The 25,970-nt window shown below is 47.1% G+C and overlaps 1 protein-coding gene across 10 annotated transcripts in view; it reads left to right on the top strand.

Moving 5' to 3' along the window:
- The window catches only part of Rsph10b (radial spoke head 10 homolog B), a 47,791-nt gene that overhangs the window by 5,492 nt on the left and 16,329 nt on the right, over nucleotides 1–25,970 (top strand). For 3 of the 10 annotated variants that reach the window (XM_006248859.5, XM_006248858.5, XM_039089176.2), the window contains exons 3-17: nucleotides 655–730; nucleotides 3,700–3,789; nucleotides 3,882–3,950; nucleotides 6,511–6,684; nucleotides 8,994–9,079; nucleotides 10,651–10,771; nucleotides 11,507–11,683; nucleotides 12,491–12,665; nucleotides 13,548–13,669; nucleotides 14,969–15,158; nucleotides 18,538–18,652; nucleotides 20,847–20,926; nucleotides 21,378–21,526; nucleotides 24,261–24,368; nucleotides 25,103–25,246. In XM_006248859.5, the coding sequence (XP_006248921.1) occupies nucleotides 655–730; nucleotides 3,700–3,789; nucleotides 3,882–3,950; nucleotides 6,511–6,684; nucleotides 8,994–9,079; nucleotides 10,651–10,771; nucleotides 11,507–11,683; nucleotides 12,491–12,665; nucleotides 13,548–13,669; nucleotides 14,969–15,158; nucleotides 18,538–18,652; nucleotides 20,847–20,926; nucleotides 21,378–21,526; nucleotides 24,261–24,368; nucleotides 25,103–25,246 (1,876 nt within the window). The remainder of the gene's footprint in view (nucleotides 1–654; nucleotides 731–3,699; nucleotides 3,790–3,881; nucleotides 3,951–6,510; nucleotides 6,685–8,993; nucleotides 9,080–10,650; nucleotides 10,772–11,506; nucleotides 11,684–12,490; nucleotides 12,666–13,547; nucleotides 13,670–14,968; nucleotides 15,159–18,537; nucleotides 18,653–20,846; nucleotides 20,927–21,377; nucleotides 21,527–24,260; nucleotides 24,369–25,102; nucleotides 25,247–25,970) is intronic. The other 7 variants (NM_001013867.1, XM_006248861.5, XM_063271135.1 and 4 more) reach the window with 3 other exon arrangements.

The following is a 25,970-nucleotide window of genomic DNA, read 5'->3' as shown; positions in this document are numbered from 1 at the left end:
TCACATGTGTGTCTGGTGCCCATAGAAGCCGGAAGAGCCATCATGTGGAGTTCGAGACTCAAAGCCAGGTTCTCTGAAAGAGCAACCGGTGCTCTTAACCACTGAGCCATCACCCCTGCCCCTCAAGAATATTTTGAACATGGTAAAACATCCATAAACTGTGTGATTTGGGGACTGGTGAGATGGCTCAGTGATTAAATTGCTAGCCAGACAAACACAAAGACCAAGGTTCAGATCCCCAGAAACCTAGATAAATACCAGGTGAGCCTAGTGGGCCACTAGTATGTAATTCCAGCTTTGGAGGGTGGAGATGGGATGGCCAAAGCAAACTGGCAAGCTCTGGTTTGATTAACAAACCCTGCCTCAAAGAGCGGTCAAGGAGGATTCCAATTCACTTATATGTGTACACATACACCACACACAGAGATTAAAAAATTGAAATAAAGTAAAATGTATAGTTCAGGATATTAAATGCACTCATTGTATCCTCCAGCTATCATTGAGTTCTGGATCCAGAATATGTCCGGTCCCTCTTCCCAGACAGAAATTCTGTACCTGCTATACACCGTGTATCACACTAAGAGGTGTATGCCCCTGGGAATCTATATGTTAACACCCACACAACTCATGAGTCTCAATGCCATTTCTTTGTAGCTACGAAGGGGAGAAAGTCCGTGGACTGTATGAGGGAGAAGGCTTTGCGGTCTTTCAAGGCGGAAACACCTACCATGTGAGTCATAATGATCGGAGCCAGCAGGGCTGGGAGAAAGGAATAGGCTGAAAGTCTTAGATTTGCAAGGCTTGAGCGAATTCCACAGATTCCTTTTAAACCATGAGAAGTACTGCACACTGATTTTATCCTGAACCCCAACTACCTACTTGAGGTGAAGCATAACTCAGTATAACTGAATTACTTATTTTAGATATTATCTTTCTTTTCTGACTTTTAACTATTGCCAAACCATCAATTTGCCACTAAGTAAAAACAGTCCCCCATAAGCTAGATAACCCACCTTGGATTGCAAAGTGTTGCAGGGTTTGCAAAGAACCTACACACATAACACTGGGGCCAGAGAGATGGCTCGCTGGTTAGAAATGTTTGCTGCGGGGCTGGAGGTATGGCTCAGTGGTTAAGAGCACTGACTGCCCTTCTAGAGGTCCTGAGTTCAAATCCCAGCAACTACATGGTGGCTACCAACCATCTGTAATGAGAGCTGAGGCCCACTTCGGGTGTGTCTGAAGATAGCTACAGTGCAGTCATATATATAATAAATAAATCAATCTTAAAAAAAAAGAAAGAAAGAAAGAAAGAAATGTTTGCTGCTCTTGCAGAAGACCAGTGTTTGGTTCACAGCACCAGAATGGCAGCATCACAAATGCCTTCAATTTCAGATCCAGGGGACATGATGCCCTCTTCTTGCCTTTTCCAGGGCTGCATTCATATCGAACGGATGGATACCGGCTCGCACGCACGCAGGCTCGCACGCACGCAGGCTCGCACGCACGCAGGCTCGCACGCACGCAGGCTCGCACGCACGCAGGCTCGCACGCACGCAGGCTCGCACGCACGCAGGCTCGCACGCACGCAGGCTCGCACGCACGCAGGCTCGCACGCACGCAGGCTCGCACGCACGCAGGCTCGCACGCACGCAGGCTCGCACGCACGCAGGCTCGCACGCACGCAGGCTCGCACGCACGCAGGCTCGCACGCACGCAGGCTCGCACGCACGCAGGCTCGCACGCACGCAGGCTCGCACGCACGCAGGCTCGCACGCACGCAGGCTCGCACGCACGCAGGCTCGCACGCACGCAGGCTCGCACGCACGCTTCCCATATACATTGTTGTTTGTTTTCTTGTGGTGCGGATTGAATCGTGGGCCTTGAGTATATTATTCAAGTGCTCTACTACCAATCTGCACCCCACTGCCCCTGCATATTCATTGTCATATTTACACAACTTACAATACTGAATATAGAGCAAATGGTATACAAATGACACGTAAATATAATGCAAACGCTATGCAAATAGTCATTAGACCGTATGTTTCAGGGAGAGGTAGTCTTTTTTTTTCTATTCTTTTTTTTCGGAGCTGGGGACCGAACCCAGGGCCTTGCGCTTGCTAGGCAAGCGCTCTACCACAGAGCCAAATCCCCAACCCCGAGGTAGTCTTTTTAAAAACTGCAGGGCTAGTCCACACGCAACTGTTTCCATCCTGGCTACACAGTAGATGTCAGTAACAATCTAACTTCTTTCCCCCAAATAGTTTCTGCCTGTTTGATTCTGTCTACTGGTTTAAGGCACAGGCTGCCCTAGTTAGTTTGTACTGTCAACTTGACACAGCCTCGAGTCAACCTAAGAAGGGAGTCTCAGTTGAAGGATGGCTCAGATCAGTTTGGCCTATAGGCACATATGTGGGGGATTGTGTTGACTGTGGCCATAGGAGGGTCCAGTCCACTGTAGGCGGTGCTATTCCCTGGGCAGGAGGTGCTGTGCTGATGAGAAAGCCGGATAAGGAAGACAGCAAGCAGTATTCCTTTATGGGTTTGGCCTCAGGTTCCTGCCTCAGAGCTGAGGGTGTGGTACCGTGGTAAAGCACTTGCCTGACATGCCGAAACCCCTGGATCCATCCCTGCCACTGCAAAAACATGAAAACGAACGAACCAAAAAGGGCAAAACCTTAGTTTCACTGTCATTTCATGATAAACGTACACAGCACTCTTTCTTTCACTCTTTAAATAGATAACATCAATATTTTACATATTAATCACATAACGGCAGATTACAGTTTGAGTTGTTTTCACTTGCAAATTTTTATGTATTATTATGTGGCTTTAATCACTGTAGGACCCACACCAAAATACGAGATATGTTTTAAATTTTTTTGATGTGTTGTAAAGCATATACAACCTTTGTTATTTTAACCTTTTTAAGGGGACAGTCTACACATCTCCATCCTATCGTGCGGCCATCACCCCGGACAGCCCAGAACTTTCTGATCATCCTAAAATGGAGCCTCCTCACACCATCCCCCCACCCCTCCACACCCCACCCCAGAGAAATGATAATCCCTGGCTCACCTGACAGTTAATAGTGATACTGTGTAATGCGCAAAACTTGCTAGATGCAACTGTTCCATTACTGTTAGATTTTAAGGGTTGTTTCATTTTTTTTTACCTATATTTGCAGACCATGATTAAGACATTTCATCCATTCAGATTACAAAACCATGTGCTTATTATTATAATAGAATACATTTTAAAGATTTTAAAATCGTATGCGTATGTCCATGTTCCACGTGTGTGCAGATGCCCATGGAGACCAGAAGAGGGCGTTGGAACCCCTTGAGCTGAAGTCATACACACGCACATATATGTATCTGTCGGTACACAGTTATGTGCATATGTACGCTGATACTGTCTAGTAAGAGAAAACAAAGTGTGAGACAAACGTAATGTGTCCCCTAGTTGGATAATAGTTTTACTTGGATCTACTTAGTGTAAATAACTTGTAAAATGAAATACATAGTTTTTTTGTTTGGTTAGTTAGGTTGTGCAAAAATCAAAAGTATTTGAACTCTTTTCAACTGCAGTTCCGAGATTTTTTTTCCCCAGCAGCTTACTTAGGAGAATATGACTGTGGTCATCAGATCTAGGTTTTAGGGAAGTTGAAAACTCCTCCTTGGATCCTTTTGGGCTCAGGATAGATCACTGTGGATGCGGGGCAGGCTCAGAGTGGGCACCACACTGCTGCTGCTGTTGCTGCTGCCGTCAGCCAGCACATCCCTGCAGGTAAAGGGGTGGGCAGGGTTCCAGCCACGATCAAGGTGCAGGTGCCTACCACCCAGCTCCCATCTGAGAGGTCACTGTTGTTTCTCTCCTAGGGAATGTTTTCCGAGGGACTGATGCACGGGCAGGGGACTTACATTTGGGCTGACGGATTGAAATACGAGGTAAAGCATGAGTAAGAACTGTCACGCATTGATTGTAGAATTTAATGGCCGACTTCTTGCACTGTGTTTTAAAGAATTAATTTTTACTTTTTTTTTTTTTTCGGAGCTGGGGACCGAACCCAGGGCCTTGCGCTTCCTAGGTAAGCGCTTTACCACTGAGCTAAATCCCCAGCCCCTAATTTTTACTTTTTAAAGTGTGTGTGTGTGTGTGTGTGTGTATGTCTGTGTGCATGTCTGTGTGTGTTAAAGTGTGTGTGTGTGTCTGTGTGCATGTCTGTGTGTGTATTAAAGTGTGTGTGTGTATGTCTGTGTGCATGTCTCTGTGTGTGTGCATGTGTGTATGTGTGTGTGAGAGAGAGAGAGAGAGAGAGAGAGAAAGAGAGAGAGAGAGAGTTGTTATATACATTTATTTCAGGTAATCTCAGAGGCTAGAAGAGGGTATTGGACCCTCTGGAGTGGAATCACATACAATTGGGAGCTGCTGATATAAATGCTGGAAATAACACTCACACTCTTAACTGTTGAACCATCTTTCTAGCCCTCTAGGTATACTGTTTTTATAAAAGTAAGTTAAGTTAGGTATGGTGGCACACACCTTTAATCCCAGCACTCGGGAGGCAGATCTCTGAGTTCGAAGCCAACCCTGTCTACAGAGCATGTTCTAGGATAGCCAAGGCTGCATACTGAGACACTCACTCTCAAAAAAAAAAAAAAAAAATAACCAAATTTTAAAACAAAGTAATGGGGTTGGAGATTTAGCTCAGTGGTAGAGCGCTTGCCTAGCAAGCGCAAGGCCCTGGGTTCTGTTCCCAGCTCCGAAAAAAAGAAAAAAAGAAAGAAAAAAAAAACAAAGTAATTTAGCATAGCCACAACTGATACCAGGGAATTCCAGGACTTGGGAAACTGAGGCAGGAGGATTTTGAGTTTCAGGACACCCTCAGTCCACGTACTAAGATGCTGTTTCTGAAAAAGAAAAGCCAATGCACAGGTAAGTGTTAGCACAGAAGCAGAGCTGGAGAGAACAGAAGGGTGCAGTGGTCCACCTGCGTGCTCATGTAATAGTGCAGTGACTGTACCGGGGGCTGCGAGTCACCAGAGCTGGCTTTATTTGTCACTCTAGAGATGTCCCATGTGTACGCATCACACGTGGGTGGAGTTTGGTGGTAATCTACGTGTTCTCTGCATGCATTGCACATATATACGTTTAATCTCTCATGCTTAATATGAACACAGTTTATATAGTCTCTTTTTTTTTCCTTTATTTATTTTATTTAACCCTGCGAAGCTAATTCTTTTTACTGACAGCAGTTATTCCATTACGGGGGTTCACAAAAACCATCTGGGTTGCTGGGCTGCGGGAAAGCGGGTATTTTTAAACTGCTTATGAGAACAGATTTGTCCTCTGGGACGGCGCCAGCTTCAGTTCCCACTCACAAAGCCTGTGAGTGCCTGAAGTGCTGTTCTGAGATCTCCACTACAGAGTTCACAAACGGTGAGGGACATTCAAGGCAAACACACACAGCACATGGATTCAGATGGCAGCTGGACACGGACACGAGCTGCAGAGGATCAGGGGCCTCGAGAGAGGGTTGATTCTCTGCTTAGGGGGGCCTGGGGAAACAGCCGCAACAGGGTGTTAGGACCCAGTTTCCTGAGAGAATTCCCTTTCCGTGCAACCCCCACCTTCTAGCCTGCTGCCAACACGGGAGGTTTCAGGTCCCTGAATGGTGATTCTGCCAGGCAGATCCGTGTGCTTCGCTGTCTCTGGAAAATCACTGGCGGGTTTTTTGGGGGGAGAAGGGGTCCTTCTTTGCAAGCACAGAGCCCTCCACAATCAACCCATCTAAGAGTGTTCGTGGGTGGGATTTTTGTCTCTTGAAGTAGCCTCAGGTTTGTTGAGCCTGGTAGCGCCAAGATGCCATCTGGCTAGTGGCCAGAGTCAGTGGATGTGTCCTCTGCTGACTGATGATCACCCAGTGGATTGTGGCAGAGCATCAACTTAGCATGTGGGGAACCCTGGGTTCACTGCCCAGGACCACTACCATTATTACCAACAGAACCACTCTACCAGCTTCAGGCCGTGGTTCACATCACCGTGAGCTGCTCACAATGAAGGTGCTCTCAGCTAACACACAGTGAGTTCTTCAGAAGTTGCCCATGAGGTGGGCTGTTGACTAACACATCTGCAGAGTGTTTTGGTGAACCCCGGGGATGATCAGTCACCCTACCGATCATCCAGACCTCTCCAAGGCGGACCCTGTTAGTCTAAAGTTAAGGTCAGGATTGGCAGTCACCACATTACCGGGTCACCTGCTTGCTTCTTGGAACTTGGTGAAAATGAAACTTTCCCAGTGTTTCATTCTGCATGGACTCCCATGCAGTGGAAGAACACGAGGTGAGGGGATGGGAAACACAGGGCGAGGACATGATGGGCACATCCCCCATTTCCACAGAAAAGCCAGGGGCAGTGTCAGTGTGGTCAGGACACTCTCAAACAGCCCTTGGGTGTTGAGTCCCTCCATTGCTTTCCCCTCTCATCCTCGTGGCCGTTTTGTCTTAGGGGGACTTTGTGAAGAACATCCCCATGAATCATGGCGTGTACACATGGCCAGATGGCAGCACGTATGAAGGAGAAGTGGTCAACGGCATGAGGAACGGATTCGGTATGTTCAAGTGTGGCACGCAGCCCGTGTCCTATATTGGCCACTGGTGTCACGGCAAGAGACATGGGAAGGTAGGTGACGTGAACCCGTGAAAAATCCCATCCGTGTGAATGTATGCATGGTATACAATTAACCTTCATAAGACTGTACCACCATCAGCACTCTCCGGTCTCGAACATTTTCAGCACCACAAAAGAAAACAAATAGGCATTAGGACGTTACTGTGCTTCCGTCTCACTCCATATCCCTAGCAAAGGTCAGTCTGCTCACTGTGTATATGGGTTTAATTCTTAGACATGGTGTCAGTCCGATTTTTTGTCACTGTGACAAAATCCCCTCGCCAGGCATGGTGGCGAACACCTTTAATCACAATAGTGGCATTTGTGAAACAGAGGCAAGTGGGTCTCTGTGAGTTCAAGGCCAGCCTAGTCTATAGAGAGAGTTCCAGGCCAGCCCAGGGACATAAGGACACCCTGTCTCAAAACAAAAAAACAAAACAAACCCACCATCACTACCAACAACAGCAGCGTCTCGCTACAAACAACTTAGTAAAGATCAGTTTTGGCTCACAGTTTCAGAGGGCTCAGCCCATGGTCATTGGTGCTATGTCTGGGCCTCCCATGGGGCAGAGCAGGATGGGAGTGGGAACACGGAGCAGCTGCTTCCTCCTGATAGACAGGAAGAAGAAAGTGGGGGCCAGGACAAGACCCAGCTCCCAAGAACGTATCCCTCAGTGACTTACTCTCTCCCCCTAGGTCCCAGTCCTCTTAAAGTTTCTTGAACCTTCCAGAACAACCACAGCAATGGGAGACTAAGTGTTCAGTGCATGAACTTGTCAGGGACATTTTATACCCAAACTATAACAGACATTTTTTTATAAACAGATAATGTGTGAACTTTTGTGTCTCGTCAATTTACTAAGCATGATATTTTTGAGGTTTACCTAAGGTGTGGCATGTGTCGGTACCCCACCCTTGTTAAGGCTGACTAATGTTTCATTGTAAGTATATACCGTAATTTACCCATTCATCTGTTGATGGACACGAGCTATTGTATCTTTTTATTATGTTTAATTGTATGTGTGTATGTGTGTGCCTGTGCATATGTATGTATGCGTGCACACACACACACACACACACACACACACACAAACATGCATGCACCCTATGGTGTGCATATGGAGGTCAGAAGACAGTTTGTAGGAACCAGTTCTCTCTACCTCTTGGGGCTCATGCCAGAGGACTAGGAGTCAAACACTGTCACCCTGATGAATTACTTTTGAGATAAGCTCTTCACCTCGTAGTTCAGGCTGTCCAGGAACTTTCTATGTTGCCCAAGTTAGTCTCCAACTTGAAGTGATCTTTCTGCCTCACCGCGCAAGTGTGGGAATTATAAGTATGAGCCCGTGCCTAACCCATGCATGAGGAAGTTGGCCTATTTGAGAGTTTCCAGAAAACAGGCATGGTCTGTCTGTGACCCATGGGCCCTCTGCACCTCAGGATACCGTGAATAAGGCCCAACATACTGATAGATAACATTGTTGAATCTCAGTGCCAAAAGATTGGATGGCTCTCATAGCAGGCGAGGCCTCACTGGGGAAGTAGGTCTGGGAGCTGGTCATTTGGGAAGTAGCTTGTCCCTAGTTCCTTCCCACCCCTCTGTACTTCTCTCTGCCACAGGTAAGCAGCCTCTGCCCTCTGACCCACTGTCATGAAGTTCTGCCTCAACACTGGCCCAGAACTAACAGAACTGAGAGTTATGAAATGAAGTCTGTGAAACCACCTTCCAAATAAACAATCCCTCTATTAAGTTGTTTCTGTAAGCTATCACAACCCAAATAAACAATCCCTCTATTAAGTTGTTTCTGTAAGCTCTCTCTCCCCTAAAAACAAAAAGCCTGACTCACACGAGGAACAGCTGGTTTGTGATATTAGTGTGCGTACTTTACCCTTTTCCTTGTGTGTTTGTGTGCATTTTCAGGGTGCACGAGGTCCTCACCTTGTACCTTGCTGGGGGCATCTCTGCTGTGTGTAGCACGCTAGCTGGCCCTTGTGCTCCCAGAGGCTCTGCTGTCTCCATGTCCCATCTCCTAGTTAGGAGTGCTGGCACGACAGATGTTCACATTGTGTGCTGTGTCCAGCTTTTGTGTGTGTGTGGATTCTGGGATCCAAACCCAAGACCTCATGTCTGCACAGGGAGCCCTTTACCCACTTTCCCTCCCCAGCCCGCCTTTTTTCATCAGTAAAACCTTATGCGTCTTAGTAAGTACAACGTTGACTTCTGCGTAGTTTGTGCTTCTGAGATTTGCGTGTCTGATCTTTATGTTTAAAAGGGGATTGGCACGGTGAGGTTTCATGTCTCTTACTGTTGTTTGTTTTAGGGCTCCATCTATTACAATCAAGAGGGAACCTCTTGGTATGAAGGAGACTGGGTGTACAACATCAAAAAGGGCTGGGGAATACGATGGTAGGTGTGACCTTTCCTCCACATCCGGGTTGTGGGTGGGAAAGCTTCCAGAGGCTCACCCGATTCTCACCCAGGTTAGAGATAAGCAATGAAAACGTCCTATGGGAAATCCAGACGAGCATACTAAGTGTCCGATTGTATGTTTCACTTTGCTTTAAATAGAAACTGCCTTCGTCCTCTGTGATCTGGGACGAATCTGTTTATCATAGATTTCAGTACTGAATGTTTTCTGAAGGATAGCAGTATTTTTGCTTGATTTTAGATCGGCTTGATAGTCATCTATCAGGCAGTGCTAGGGATTGAACCCAGGGCCTGGCACACGGTGAACAGACTACCATTGGTATTCACCCAACCCCCACTTTGCTTTTTCGTGCAAGGTCTTGCTATTAGCCTAGGCTGACCTTGAATTCAAGAATCTTTTTTCTTGGGGTTGGGGATTTGACTCAGTGGTAGAGCGCTTGCCTAGCAAGCGCAAGGCCCTGGGTTTGGTCCCCAGCTCCAAAAAAAAGAATAGAAAAAAAAAAAAGAATCTTTTTTCTTGGGCTGGAGAGATGACTGTTCTTCCAGAGGTCCTGAGTTCAAATCCCAGCAACCACATGGTGGCTCACAACCATCTGTAATGGGATCTGATGCCCTCTTCTGGTGTGTCTGAAGACAGCTACAGTGTACTCATATAGAACAAATGAATAAATTAAAAAAAAAGAATCTTTTTCTCTCTCCCTCTCAAGTGCTGGGATTATAGACCTGCACCTTCATACCCAGCAGGGATGTGTGTGTGTGTGTGTGTGTGTGTGTGTGTGTGTGTGTACACTAGGGTATATTTTTATATGAATATATGTGTGCACATATGTGTTGGTGGCTGTGAAGGCAGAAGAGGGTCCCCTTGAGTTGGAATCACAGGTTGGCGACTGCCCAACATGGATACTAGGAAACAAACTCTGGTCCTCTGGAAGAGCAACAAGTGCTCTTAACCTTTGGTCTAGGTAGTGGATCCATCAGTACGGTCCTTCCAGGAAAGCATGGGGAGCTGAATTCAATCCCCCGCACCCATGTAAAAGCTGTTGTGTAGCAGCTTGTACCTGTAACACCAGCACAGAGGGGCAGAAACAGGAGGATCCTTAAAGCTTATTAAAGCCAGCCTGCCCTGCTGGACTGGTGAGTTTCAGGTCCAGTGAAAGACTCTGTCTTTAAAAAACCAGAGGAAACTCATCCAGTGGGGACCTTGCGCCTCCACATGCGCATGTGCACACACCACACACATACCTAACAATACATAGTGTCTGGTGCCACAGTATTAAGGAATAACATAATAGGAGTTGTTTCTAAAAGACGTAAAAACCTCACTCTCACCCATTTATTGACGAATGAAGAACTTTAATAAAGAGAATTATCCTCCACCCTAATAGGGATATTTTTTGCCAGCCATGTGCCACCTATGATTTCAATAGCACTGGGTCCTGGGTTGGATTCCCTAAGAGACATTTAGGGGGTGAGTTTAAGGGTATTAAGGGCAAATCAAATGTTGTCAACGTAAGATAACCACTGGCCACCATTGATTTCTTTGGTCCCAGCTACAAATCAGGAAACATATACGAAGGCCAGTGGGAGAACAACATGCGCCACGGGGAAGGCAGGATGAGGTGGCTCACAACAAACGAGGAGTACACGGGCCACTGGGAGAAGGGGATCCAGGTAGGCGCCTGAGGACACCTGAGACACAGCCTGAGGTGGGGGCGGTACTAATGGCCCCCCTGTGTGGGTCTGACCCATAAGCACAACTAACCTAAGAAACTTGAGATGTCACTCACAGAATCTAGAATCACCTGTGAGGCAGGCTTCTGGCACAGCCTGGGGTGCATTCTTTTCATGACTTTAATTGACATGGGAACACTCATTTTAACTGTAAAAAGCCATCCCCTGGACGAAGGATCCTGCACTGTGTTTAATGGAGCGAGCTGTCTGAGCATGCGCGCTCTGCTCTCTGCCTCTGAGTGGATACAATGTGACCAGCCTTCTCAAGCCTCTGCCACTGTGGCTTCCCCAAAATGACAGACTGTAACCTGAAACTGTGGACCAACCCTTCCTTCCCTAGGGTGGTTTGGTCACAGCAACAGAAGAGAAAGTAAGGCAAAACTCAAAGTTACAGTCTTTTAGTGTCAGCTACACTGTTTATTCCATGTTTTGTTACTCAGTCTTCTGGAATGGTCTCACACATCTTCATGCAAACCTACAGGATAGGTGCTATTTCCGTTTTTAGACTTGAAGAAGCTAAAGGGCTCAAATCATTTGCCAGAGTTCAAAAGACAGCTGAACTCAATACCAGCGTCTAGGTTCATGTGCCCCGCCCCCTTCGGATTATCAGTGTCTTTGGCATAATTTGAGTTCAGGTAAAAGGGGGTTTATGCTGACGAGGTGCTTTCTTTTCAGAACGGCTTTGGAACGCACACATGGTTCCTAAAGAGAATCCCCAACTCTCAGTATCCTTTGAGAAATGAATACATAGGGGCGTTTGTAAATGGCTTCCGTCATGGACAAGGGAAGTTTTATTATGCCAGTGGAGCCATGTATGAGGGAGAATGGGTTTCCAACAAAAAGCAGGGCAGGGTAAGTAGAGCTGCTGGAGTAAGGGGAAAGGTGTGTATCTGGTAAGTTGTGTTTCTCATTCTATAAAGATAACTATTTTAGTCAAGGCACTGCCACACATTTAACATTCTGTTTCCTGGCTATTTAGAAACGATTTAATCTGTCTTTGTTATATGTGAATACAAAGAAATGAGGGTGCTGGTTGCAAGTTATGGGGTAGCCTAAGCATTCATACATAATGGCAGGGTAGGCTTTGGGGCTGGCTTGCGACATTAACTCAGTGATGTCAGTATTTCTATCCCACCTGCCCACGTAGAAACTTTACCCTTGGCTTGCCGTGCCCCTGCGGTCACAAGATAGCTGCTGTGGCTACAGGCTTCACATTACACAGCACGCTAAGGAGAGGAAAAGAAACTCATTTCCCGAAGCTCCCCACAAACGCCCCTCAATTCACAGAGCTGAACTGGGGGGCATGTGTTGACCTCAGAATCAGTACCTACCATCCTGCGGTTGACAGAGAGCAGGGCCACACCTATGGGGAGGGGCCCTCCATTGGCTGTTCACAAAGCTTATTAAGGTTTAATAAGCAAAAAGTTGAATGCTGTGACCAAGAGGTGATTAAACTTGGGGAAAGGTTGGAGGAGGAGGAAGAGGAGGAGGAGGAGAAGGAAGAGGAGGCATGATGTGAAACCCAATGGAGAACGGTTCTTTGTGGCCTAAATACATTATCTTCAAAGCAAAAAAATGCCCCAAACCCCTGAAACTCTCCTGAGGACTGCCTCAATCCCCCTCCTGAACACTCTTTCGGCCTCATGTGCCTCCCTGCAGGGCAGGATAACTTTCAAGAATGGCCGTGTGTATGAAGGTCTGTTTTCCAACGATCACATTGCACAGTTCTTTGAAGCTGAAATGGATTACTCGTACAGCCTGGACCGTCGGTCAGACATCTCCCAAAGGAGCCGGCAGGCTCGGGGATCTTCTGTCAGTGCTGACAGGGAGCCTGGTAGGTTAAAGTAAATTATCATCTTTCCTCTGGTTTTCATTCGTTAAGATCCACCCGCTGCTTTAGAAAATGTAAGTCTCCATCAATGCTATGCTTGCCTGTTTTAGTTTGTTTAGGCAAGCCGGCCAAGAATAACCGTGATCCTCCTCTCTACCCACCTCCCAAGTACTGGGATGAGAGTGCCCCACTGTGGTGTTGAGGCTGGGACCTAGGCTTCATGTGTGCCCCGCAAGTACGCTACAAACTGAACCCCATTAGCTAGCCTGACATTCAGCTACTGAAGACTTTGTTTTCCATTACTGTGAGAACTGCTCTAGCACTGATCTGTTTCCAAGGCCTCCTTTAGAAGTTTTAGTTAGAAAGTGCCTTTATCTGTTGTTTGTCTGAGTGTGTGGCAGGCAGAGGAACATGGGGAGTCCATTGGTCCCATCGCCATGTCTGGCCCAGGGATCGAACATAGGTCACCAACTTTCGCAGAGAGCACCTTGACTTGCTAAGCATCACCACGGCCCTTAGTTTTTTACCTTTGAAAAGGAGTGTAAGTTGTCCAGGCTGGCCTTAAAATCTCTCAGTAGCACAGGCTGGCCCTGTGCTCACAACCACTGGCTTCCTCCACAGCTGATACGTCGACCTGAATGCCCTCCCATTACATTTTGATAGACAACTGTTCTGACGAGATGTTGAAAGGATTCCTTTTAAAGATTTATTTGTATTTATACACATATCGATGTCTGTGGGTACCTTCAGAGACCAGAAAAAATACTGGATCCCCTAGAGCCTGTCTGAAAGCATCCTCAACTGCCGAGACATCTTTCCAGCCCACATTAGAAGGCTTTTACCCCTGCTTTTCTCAAACATCCCCCATTTTGCCTCATTCACTAGAAACCCTACGAAAGTTGGATGGCAGCGAAAGCCGCTCTGTGTTAGGATCGAGTATTGAGCTGGACTTAAATTTGTTGCTGGACATGTACCCTGAGGAAAGCCAAGAAGAAGAAAAGAAGCAGGTAAAGCCCCCTTTACTACTACACATACATTTTGGACACCATCTATGGCTTCTGTGTGCCTGGTGGACACTTTATCCAGACCAGCTCAGTCTGCAAGTGAGCAGGCTTTGTGAGAGGAAGGGAGCCCAAAGCACAGGACTCAGCGGAATGGCCCAGGGCCTTAGAGCCTAGAGGAGTCACCAGTAGTCAGAGCCAGCTGCAGCCCGAGGCTGTGGTCACCTCCCATTCATGGGGACTGAGGGCCTGCTAGGGGTCAGAAAATCCTGGACACCCTAGCAACCAAGAACCCACTGTAGGGCTAAGAGATGGCTATGAAGAACATTGGAGGCTCTAGGAGAGAACCTGGGTTCCTAGAACCAACATGGTGGCTCGTAGCCATCCGTAACTCCAGTTTCCTTCGCATCAATCACACATGTGGTTCACATACGTATGTGCAGGTACAACACTTATACATATAGAATAGGATAAGTAAAACTTTAAAAAAGAGGCAGAAGAAGAAAGAAGCCTGTTGTGCTGAGGCTAGAGAGGTGGCTCAGTGGTTAAGGCCTTCTCTTCCAGAGGCCCCAGGTTCAATTCCCCACACTCACACGGCAGCTAACAATCATCTGTAACTCCAGCTACAAGGGCTCCAATACCTTCTCCTAGACGTAACAGGCACACATGCATATGGTACACTGATATTCGTGCAGGCAAAACACATACACACATATAAATGTCAAAATCCAAAACTGTTAAAGGAACCCTGCTGTAGGGTATTCACCAGAGGAGACTGCACAGACATGGGTTTAAGCCAACAGCCGGACAGTGCCACACTGGGTGCTCAGGATCTGGTATAGCACAGAGCCTTTCTAGGGTGAGCTTTAAACACAAAAACCATGTCGTAGATTGGCATAATTCAGTTAACAATAACAGTCTGCCAGAAGCAGAACTACAGAAGCCAAAAAAAGCAAGGTTAGGACGTTTTTAGACTTTCCAAGAACAATATGGACCTTGAGGAATTGGGCCTTTGTTTCAGTTTTGACAAGCGGTGTTGTCTACATGCTAAGTTTGACAGCCTCAATGGCACTTCTGTCATGGAGTCAATTGTGCTAAGTTCTCAGGACCTGCTAAGGTCTGAGGCCGTTACAACCCACTATGCATATGGTACGCGTCTGCAACCCCAGCCAATGTGATGCTAGAAACTGAGCTCAGGTCCCCTACACGAGGAACAAGTGCTCTTAACTCTGAGACGTCTCCCCGGGCCCTTGGTTTTGTTCTAATAAAGGCACAGCTGGACCCTGTGTGCTGCCCTCCCCTCAGGTGGAATATGCCGTCCTAAGGAACATCACAGAGTTAAGAAGGATCTACTGCTTCTACAGCGGCCTTGGGTGTGACCACTCTCTGGATAACACCTTCCTGATGACAAAGCTTCACTTCTGGAGATTTCTGAAAGACTGCAGGTTCCATCACCACAACATAACTCTTGCGGATATGGACAGGGTATTGAGTGGTGAGTGTCCCGAGTTCCCTTTCTCTCTTGGCTGTTGCTGCCTGGAAACGAGCTAAGAAACGTTGGGAGAATGTGGGGAGATGGCTCTGTTCTTGCCCAAACCCAAGCAAATGGACACAGAGACAAAAGAATATGGTAGGTGAGAGCCATTTAATGATGGTCTTGCAAGAATGGCTATCTGGACCTAAGGATCACTGTGAAAGGGGATAGAAAGACCCATAGAGCCAGAGGTGTAGACCTGTGCAGTGAAAAAGCATTTGCCAGACATGACAGCCACATATGAACTCACAGTGGCTGTGACTGTATGCACAAGACCTGCACAAGATCAAGCCAACCCAACACGGGTCGGGGAGAGGCTCATGAGCTCTTAGCCATTGATGGCTGCTGCAGGAGGGACGTTCAGCTTTCTGCAGGGACGCGGCCCTGGATGATAGACTACCCATATTCCCACAGACAGTCCTACACCCACACCCATGGAGGTAGACTTGCGGGGGGGGGGGTTAAAAAGGAGCCCACGTTTTTGGGCAGGAAAGGTGGTGGGATGATAAGGACGGAACTTCTGGGGAGAGAATGATGTTTGATCAAACACATCAAGGCATGTATGAAATCATTGGTTTTTAAAAAGAGCAGGTGTCTGGCACACAAGCACAAGCGGGGCAGTTCATCCCTCACTCTGCAGATCCCTTCGCCAGTGCCTCACTGCTGAATACTCAGGGCTGCACACTCTTACCAGGACATCACCTAAGTTCTGTCATCTCCTCACAGGATATGCTAGCTTCCCTTCTTCATTTATGTCCACATCCAACAAGGATTTTCCTGCTGGCGTCCCCACCCCGAGCCCAATAACTCATTAACATACACATGGACCTAGTCACAAAATCAGGCTGCCTGCAGTTTTTTCCAGCCTAAGATGGCCTTGTTGAGTTGGGCGTAGCCAGGAGGCCTAGACAAGTAGGGGCCAGGTGCAACCTACCTATCTGAACTTTTTAAGACTCCGTCTATCTGAGGTACTTGTCAATAGAACATAGTTTATTCCCTGCATTCAGTGGGTAAGAATGCTTGTAACACCCATGTTTAAAAAAAAATAGTGGGGTTGGGGATTTAGCTCAGTGGTAGAGCGCTTGCCTAGCAAGCGCAAGGCCCTGGGTTCGGTCCCCAGCTCCGAAAAAAAGAAAAGAAAAAAAAATAGTTTCTCGTGTTTGTAACCCCAGCATTGGTGGGCAGAGAGATCCTGAGACCCTGCTTCAAGGCAGTAAGGAAAAGAGCAAGAGAGGAAGACACTTAATGTCCTGTATGGCCTCAATGTGCCGGTTCATGCTTAGGAGTGCACAGTGACACAGTCATGTGCATGTAACACATACATACATATGCTCGCACATACATACACACACACACGTATGCGTGCACACACACTGGTGCATGCACATTCACACACATACATACATAGATACATAGATAGATAGATAGATAGATAGATAGATACATACATACATACATACATACATACATACATACATACATACACGTGCGTGCGCACACACATACATGTATGCATGCACACACTGGTGCATGCACATTCACACATATACATAGATACATACACACACACACACACACACACACACAGGCACACACACATGTACAGGCAAAGATTGTCTCCTACAGTAAGAGCAACAGTCAAAGATGACCCAAGCAGAGGGTCATATGGTAGCTCTTGTTCAAATCCAGAGCTCAGTGGTTGTGACAAGAGTCAGTATGAACCACAAGGCCTCAAATATTTACTGTTGGACCCTCACAGAAAAGTTTACCTCACCCCATCTAACGGGGGGGGGGGTAGTAAACTGTAATGTCAGAAGCAAGGAGATCAGGAAAGACTCAACTATAAAAAAAGTATCAGGAAACCTTAGAATTGGCCTGGATTTCAAATTGGAAGATTCATTTCAACAATGTTGAAGGTTTTATTCCCTTCAGATGAGTTCCAGGAAGGAGAACCATTAAGTCCCAAATTTATCTACTTGAAAAATAAAATATTAAAGGAAGGGGCTTTGGAGGATGTTCAGTGTTAGCGACGTCTGCTACTGCAGAGGACCCAAGTTCTGTTCATCCATGTAGGATGGCTCACAGCTACCTACACTCCAGCTCCAGGGTGACCCAGCACCCTCTCCTGGCCTTGTCAGGCACCCACATTCAAGTGCACATAGTACCCCACACACAAAATGAAAAAAGAATCTTTTTTTTTAATTAGAGAAAATAGCTGTTTACTTCAAACTTAAGGGTGGGAAACATTCTTAAAATCCATTTAGAAGTGGGAGCAATGGTGCTGCATGTCTGTAATCCTAGTATTCTGGAGGCTGAAGCAGAAGAATTTTGAGTTCCAGGCAATCTAGGATATACAGTTAGACTCTAGTTAGACTCTGTTACACACACACTCACACACACACACACACACACACACTGCACACACATACACTCACACACACACACACTGCACACACATACACTCACACACACACTGCACACACACACACTCACACACACACCCTCTCACACATTCACACACACGCACACACACTCTCACACATACACACACTCACACACACCACACACACTCTCACACACTCTCACACACTCACACACACCCTCTCACTTACACATGCACACACACACGCACACACACTCTCTCACACACTAACACACACACATACACACCACACACACTCATACACACACACATACATACACACTAACACACACTCTCACACACACTCTCACTTACACACACACACACACACATACACACACACACACATTCTTAGTTAGGGTTACTATGGCTGTGATGAGACACCATGACCACAGCAATTTGGGAAGATGGTTTATTTGGCTTGTGTTTCCACAGCACTGTTCATCATTGAAGGAGTCAGGGCCGGTGCTCAAGCAGGGCAGGGTCTGGAGGCAGGAGCTGATGCAGAGTCCATGCAGGGGTGCTGCTTACTGCCTTGCTCCTCATGGCTTGCTCAGCCTGTTTTCTCATAGAACCCAGGACCCCCAGCATAGGGATGGCACCACCCACAATGGGCTGGGCCCTCTCCGGTCAATCACTAATAAGAAAACACCCGACAGGCTTGCCTACAGCCAGACCTTATAGAGGCATTGTCTCAACTGAAACTCTCCTCTCAGGTAATGCCAACTTGGGTCAAGTTGACATAAAACTAACAAAACACACACACACACACACACACACACACACACACACACACACACGTGCGCACACGCACACTCGCACGCACATGACACAGAAACAAGATATGTTGTTAACGTCTCATAAGGTAACCAGAGCTCTTCTGTGCTGTAGCTAATCTCTCCAATGTCTTTATTTCAGTCTATAACGGCATCCCAATCGAAGAAATCCATTCTCCATTTAGAACCATACTCTTAAGAACATTCCTAAATTACCTCCTGCAGCTGGCCTACTACATCCATCACAAAGAATTCCAGTAAGTGCCACTTCTTTCCCGCAGCAGCCTGGTCCGTCGGTCGTTTTCCCGTTACCCACATGGAGGTCTAGAAGCAAAGCTTTGCTACAGAGTACAGCCACAGTGCCCTTGGGTGCTGATGAGCACGTGAGAGCCCACCTCAGTGACTGCAGTCACAGGAACACATGAGAGCCCCCACCTCAGGGACTCGGCAGTCACAGGCGGTCCTGCCTTCTAGAGTAGAACACCCTTTCTGACTTTGTTGCTGCTTTTTTTTTTCTTTCTTTCTTTCTTTTTTTTTTTTTTTTTTTTTTTTGGTTCTTTTTTTCGGAGCTGGGGACCGAACCCAGGGCCTTGCGCTTCCTAGGTAAGCGCTCTACCACTGAGCTAAATCCCCAGCCCCTTTTCTTTCTTTTTGAGACAGAGTTTCTCTGTGTAGCCCTGGCTGTCCTGGAACTCACTCTGTAGACCATGCTGGCCTCAAACTCAGAGATCTGCTTGCCTCTGCCTCCCAAGTGCTGGGATTAAAGGCATGTGCCACCACCGCCTGGCTCAGAACATTCTTTCCTAATGACTTTTTTTTTTTAATTGATTTAAGGGCTGGGGATGTGGCTCAGGTGGTGGGGTGTCTGTCTTGCACACACAGCAAGTGGGCTCTACCCACAGCACCCCATAGAACAGACTTGAGAGTGCATGCCCGTAATCCTAGCACTCATGAGGTGGGGGCAGGATCAGAAGTTGTGGTGGGGCAAGAGAGGTGGCTCGAGGGTCAAAAGCGCTTCTAGAAGACATGAGTTCAGTTCTCAGCACCCAGGTTGGGCAGTTCACAACCTTTTGTGTCTCCTGTTCCAGGGGATCCACTTCCATGTTCTAGCCTGCACAGGTACCTGCACATAGGTACACATACATACACACAGACACATAAGTAAAAATAAATATTGTTTTAAAAAGAAGTTAAGGGGGGGCGCTGGAGAGATGGCTCAGTGGTTAGAGCACTGGCTGCTCTTCCAGAGGTCCTGAGTTCAATTCCCAGCAACCACATGGTGGCTCACAACCATCTATGAGATCTGACGCCCTCTTCTGGTGTGTCTGAGAACAGCTTACAGTGTACTTATATACATAAAATAAATAAATATATCTTTAAAAAAAAGAAGTTAAGGTCATCTTTGTCTGCACAATGACTTCAAGGTCAGCCTGAGCAATATAAAACCTTGCCTTTCTTTCTCCATCTGTCTGTGTCTCTCTCTGGGTATGAGTGTGTATAAAGTTAATATGTACAGTGTGTATAGATTAACACAGCACCTATAGTTAAATGGTTAGACTTTCAGAAGTGCTGGTGTTAAGTACATTGAATTCCTATGTATCCACCCAAATTCCCCCAGCGTCAACCTCTTCCTAACCACGGTATATTCACCAAAAGCAAGAACTTGGCACTGCCAGACTGTCACTGGATCAGCCTTCTCTCCCAGGTGGAAAGTGAGAACTGAAACCTGAGGCGTGCTGGGCAGACGGTCTACTACCGTCCTGCACCCCCAGCCAGGAGCCACCATTTCCCCATGGCCCTCCTCTGTCCCAGAAGCTCACATTGCATTTTGCCGCCAAAGCACCTCAGCCCCTCCAATCTGGGACAGCTCCTCAGCCTCTATCTTTAACAGCCTTAACAGCCTTAAAAAGAGAGTTCAGTCACCTTATAACGTGTCTAGAGTTTGGGTTTGCACTGTGCTGTTGTCCTTCCGTGGCACTAAGGTGAGAAGCATTACATGGCCGTGAGAGGGCCATCTCAGGGTCCGGTCCTCACCTACCTTGTTTGACAGAGGTCTCTGTTGTTGGCTGCTGAGGACACCATGCTAGCTGGCCTGCAAGCTTGAAGAAATCGTCCCGTTCCTGTCCCCCACCTCCGTGTAGCGCTCTGGGACGTCAGACACGTGCTCCTACAGCTCTGTGTGGGTCCGGGGTCCTGGGGCTTGCCTAGCGAGTGCTTTTCTAACTGAACCGTCTCCCAGCCAGAACCGCGCTCCTTACCGAATGGTCTCAGTGTGCGTAACCTCAGTGTGGCTCACTCGGTGTGACGTGTGGCCAGGTAGACGTTTCTGTTGTAAACGTGACTGTTTCCCTTCCTGACTGGATTTATTAGAGGCCAGTTGTCAGGTCTGGCCCACACTCAGACACACGCGTCGTGGAGTAGTGAACTTCAGTATCTTCTTCCTCATCCTAGGAACAGAAGCCCGTCCCTCTTTCTGTGCTTCACAAAGCTGATGGCCGAGAACATCCATCCACACGCCTGCCAGGTGAAAGGTAAATACAGTAGTAACTTCGTATTTACTACCATAGAAAATAGGTCTAAACCATACTCGCGGGCATCGTACGCGTGTGTATGTGCACGTTGGCATGCGTGTGGGCACGTTCTGTGCAGATGCATGGCTGTGCACGTGCACGCACACATGTGCTCCCATGTAAGCCAGGGGTTAACATCAGGTATCTTCCTCCAGCACTCCTGATGTGTGAGGCAGGCTGTAACTCACTGGTGTGGCTAGTCTAGCCAGCCAGCTTGCTCTGGGGATCCCGTCTGCTTCTAGGGTGACGGGCAGCTTACTGTGCCCAGCCTTGTTTGGGGAGCTGGAGATCTGAACTCTGGTCCCTATGTTTCCACAACACAGGGCGTGCTTGTTTGTTTGTTTGTTTGTTTGTTTTTCCCACTGAGCCATCTCCCTAGCCCTGTGATCACTCCTGGATGTTGTGGCTTTAGGTCACTTATTCAATGAGCAGCAGCGGACACTCTACTCAATGAATTACATCGATAAGTGCTGGGAAATTTACACAGCCTACTGCAGACCGAACGAAGCCCCACCCTATGAGCTGACAATGAAGATGAGATATTTCCTCTGGATGCTGAAAGTAAGCTTAATAACTCACAGGATAGATGTTGCTTTTATGTTGATAGGCACCTTGATTTTCATTAAAAATAGATCAGTGCTACAGAATTAAGGAGGAGACCTGGGGGAAACCTTTCATGGCCACCATATACTTATGAGTTGCCTTTCACAGGAGACAGTCTATGAGAGCAAGAGGCAAGTGCCTGACATGCTCACAGAACAGGGGGAAGGAAGACCTAAGTCCTCCAACGTGTGGCCACTGAGAGGAAGCAATGAAGAGACTTTAAAAGTGTTTATATTCCATTTGTATTAATATTGATTCAAAGTGTGTGTGTGTGTGGGTGTTTGTGTGTGTGTGATGTGGTGTAGTGTGTGTGTGTGTGTATGTGTGTATGTGAGTGTGTATGTGTGTGTGGTGTGTGGCATGTGTGTGTATGTGTGTGTGTGTGGTATGTGTGTGTGTGGTGTGTGTGTGTGAGTGTGTGTGAGAGTGTGTGTGTGTGTGTGTGGTGTATGTGTATGTGGTGTGGTGTGTGTGTGTATGTGTGGTGTGGTGTGTATGTGTGTGGTGTGTGTGTATATGGTGTGGCATGTTTGTGTGTGTGTGTGGTGTGGCATGTTTGTGTGCGTGGTGTGGTGTGTGTAAGTGTGTATGTGTGTGGTGTATGTGTATGTGTGTGTGGTACGTGGGTGTGTGACGTGTTGTGGGTATGTGGTGTGTGTGGTGTGGTATGTGTGTGTGGTGTGGTATGTGTGTATATGTGTGAGTGTGTATGTATGTGTGTGAGTGTGTGTGTGTGTGTGAGTGTGTGTGTGTGTTGTCAGGCTTGGTGGCAACTGTGTTTACCACCTCAGCCATCTTGTCATTCTTAAATATCATTAAAAATATATTACTAGTGCTACAGAGACGGAGAGCACTTGTTGCTTTTCCTGAGTTCAGTTCTCAGAACATACATGGCAGCTCACATCTTTACCTCCAGTTCCAAGGGCTCTGATGTCGTCTCTTGACCGCTCCTCGGGCACCAGGCATGACCATGCTACACATATTTGTGCAGGCCAAACGCTTATACACAGAAAATAAAAGAAATATTTTTAAAATTTAAGCATGGCTTTAGCTGGTCAGGACTGGATTACCTTGGCTGTGGAACACTTGCTGTGCTCAGCTCCCAGCACTGCAAAACACATAAAAACTGTTTGTCAAACATGGTATTACACTCCTATAGTCCCAGCAACTGAGCGGCTAAGGCAGGAGGATCAGGCGTTGAAGGTCAGGCAAGGGCTGGCAAGATCCTGTTTCAAACAACCAAAGTTGTTAGTTTGAAAAACAAGTCATGTTCCTAATGCTAGTTTTGTTCCATAATATTTTTTATAGAGACCCTAAGACTCTACCCTCTTTTTAGTGATTTATTTTTATTTCGTGTGGTTTGGTGTTTTTCCTGCATATATGTGTGTATGAGTGTGTTGGAGCTCCTAGAACTGGAGTTACAAACAGACAGCTCACACCCATCTGTGAGCTGTCACATGGGTGCTGGGAGTTGAACCAGGCTCTTCGGAAAGAGCATCCAGCGCTCTTACCCGCTTAGCATCACCCCTTCCCTCATCCCATAATATTTTTAATTTGTACTTATGGGGATACAAATAACAGAATAATCAAATATTAATGAGAAAGTATTTAAGAATTTTATCAGGGGTGTGTGTGTGTGTGTGTGTGTGTGTGTGTGTGTGTGTGTGAGAGAGAGAGAGAGAGAGAGAGAGAGAGAGAGAAAGTGACAAAAAACTAATGTCTAAATGTAGTGAAATGTGTTTAAAAGTATGTGTTTCAGGGATGGAATATTACAAGGCTGTTCTCTTCCTTCCTCGTGCTCACTTATTCCTGAAGACAACTCGTCTGTCTTTGCAGAGGTCAGGCGTGCTAGTTTTGACCGGTTACATCCTCAGTCAGACTACTCTGTTCTCTGCCCACAAGTTCAGGAAAGCAGCAGTTAGAAGCAGAGACCTACTGCATCCGGGTCTTCTGCGTTCTGAACAGCCACAGGCGGTCACAGCCTTTGCCACTGTGTTTCCTTTTAGGGAGCATGGGATTCAGCAGTGGCTCACGGCAGCAGCCTGATTCTCTGCTTTCCAGAAGCCTTCACTTGTGGCCTTAGCAGCCCCCAGCCGTCATTGCTTAGTGGCTAATTAATATCCACTGTTTCACTGGAGACAGCACAATAACTTTCTCTATCCTTTCTTTTACATTGACTTAAAAAAAATTATATGTATTTATGTGTGTGTGTGTGTGTGTGCCTGTGTGTATGTAGGCCTGTATGCAGGCACCCTTGAAGATCAAAAGATGTGGGAGTCACAGGTGACTGAGAGCCACTTACTGTGGGTGCTGGCCAGCGAGGCCCAGGGATCCGCCCTCCTCCACTTCAGTAGTGCTGGGACCCCAGGTGTTTGCTGAGCCGCTGGCTTTCCTCCTGCATAGAGGGAATGGAACTCAGGTCCGCATGCTTGCAGAGCAAGCACGTTACTGCCAGAGCAGACTCCTGAGCCGCCCAGTGATTCTTATCTAAAGAAGGGCCTCTCTGTGTGTCCCAGTCTGCCCTCAAACATGCACTGTCCCTCAGTGCTGGGACTTATAGCTCCAAAAGAATCAGTTTTTAAGGTACTGATTTCTGACGCGTCCCCTTAAGGTGTTCAGTTGCTGTCATTAACATTAAAATCTATGCCTACGTGTCATGAGATGCACCTGTGTTGGCGTTATCTTTTTACAGGACTTTAGGATGATAAATAAGGAGTTAACTGCGACCAAATTCATGAGGGTGATAGCGGAGGACAACCCTTTCGTATATGATGGAATGGACAGCAACTTTGAACTTGAGGTTTGTAAAGTGTTGCTAGGGGGGGCTGGAGAGATGGCTCAGTGGTTAGAGCACTGACTGCTCTTCCAGAGGTCCTGAGTTCAAATCCCAGCAACCACATGGTGGCTCACAACCATCTGTAATGAGATCTGATGCCCTCTTCTGGTGTCTGAAGACAGCTACAGTGTACTTCTATATAATAAGTATAATAAATAAATCTTTAAAAAAAAAAAAAGAAAAATGTAAAGTGTTGCTAGGAACCGTACAGATCCAGTTTAAGCTCATGTTTCTTGTGTATATGATGTATGTATACAAAAACCCAGCGGGATATACAGACATGCACAGGCACCTTTTCTAAAATCAGAGATTAGAGAGCGGCTGGGGAGACGGCTCAGCCGGTAAAGCGCTTGCTGTGCAAAGCCCGAGGACCTGAGTTTGCTCCCAGAACCCATATAAAAAGTCAGACAGACATGGGGGTGCACGCTCATAACACTAGTGCTGGGGAGGTGAGACAGGAGGGCCAACCAGTGTAGCTAAGACAGTGAACTCCAAGACAGTGAGAAATGCCATCTCAAAAACCAATGCGGACAGGAATAAAGGGAGACACCCAACGTCAGCCTCTGGCTGCCCCTCGCACACATGTGTAACCCCTATACAGAAGGACTAATAAATGGATCAGAAGTCACCAGTCAATTCCTGATCCATTCCAGTGTCTCAGAATAAACGGGGCCTCCCTGTGCTTCTTGTCCTTGCAGCTAGTTTTCCTGGAGTTCTTCGAAGCTCTGTTGTGCTTCTCTCTCTGCTGCATGTTTGACCAGATGACTAGATCCTATTTAAAAGCCCCGTACGATGACGTCACTACAAACCGATATGGCAGCACTCAGACGGTACTAAACCAGGTGACAGACAACGTGGTGGCGTTTACTAACCTAGGGATGGCTTCAGCCTGGGGTGGGTAGACTGTCAATAAGAACCGTCTCAAGCTGGTATCATTCTTGCAGGACATAATTTAGGACTTGAGAAAATGGAGGTCGGCTTTCACTATTGGAGTGTGTGGTCTTGTTGTTCTGTGAGTTAGGGGAATGTATTTCCTGGTCATGGTCGCGGCAGTGGGAACAGCATATTGAAAGTCAGTAGAAAAGCAGCTGGGCAGAGGAGAAGGTCTGAGGCCAGCTGCCCCGAGACACCGTCTAGTGCACAGAGAAAGCTGCCCGAGACCAGAGATACCTGGAAACAGTTCGTGCACACAATATAAACAGGTCACTGAGAAAGAGGCTTACCCACAGGGGGGACACCCTTGGACACTGTGAGAGCCTGGCAGAGCCAAGACCATGATTTATAAGGAAATGAGACTTGAGTTAAGGTAAGGCATAACAGACTTTTAGTGGAGGGTTCTCATCAGTGAACTGAAAAGGTTTCTGATGTTTGAGACATTTACCTGGAGCCACAAGAGACATTCTAGTGATCCCCTGAGCCCAACAGGTAGGGGAGTCTCTTGTTTATTTATTTTGAAACAGTCTCCCTAGGCAGCCCTGGCTGGCTGAAACTCAGAGGCTCACCTGCTGGGCCTCTGCAAAGGCATGCGCCACCACAGCCAGCGGGTAAGACCTCTGGGCTGCCCAT

Source organism: Rattus norvegicus, chromosome 12 (assembly GCF_036323735.1).
Source record: "Rattus norvegicus strain BN/NHsdMcwi chromosome 12, GRCr8, whole genome shotgun sequence".
Taxonomy (NCBI): domain Eukaryota; kingdom Metazoa; phylum Chordata; class Mammalia; order Rodentia; family Muridae; genus Rattus; species Rattus norvegicus.
Note: the sequence above shows the minus strand (reverse complement) of the source record. Positions and strands in the feature narration are given on the sequence as shown.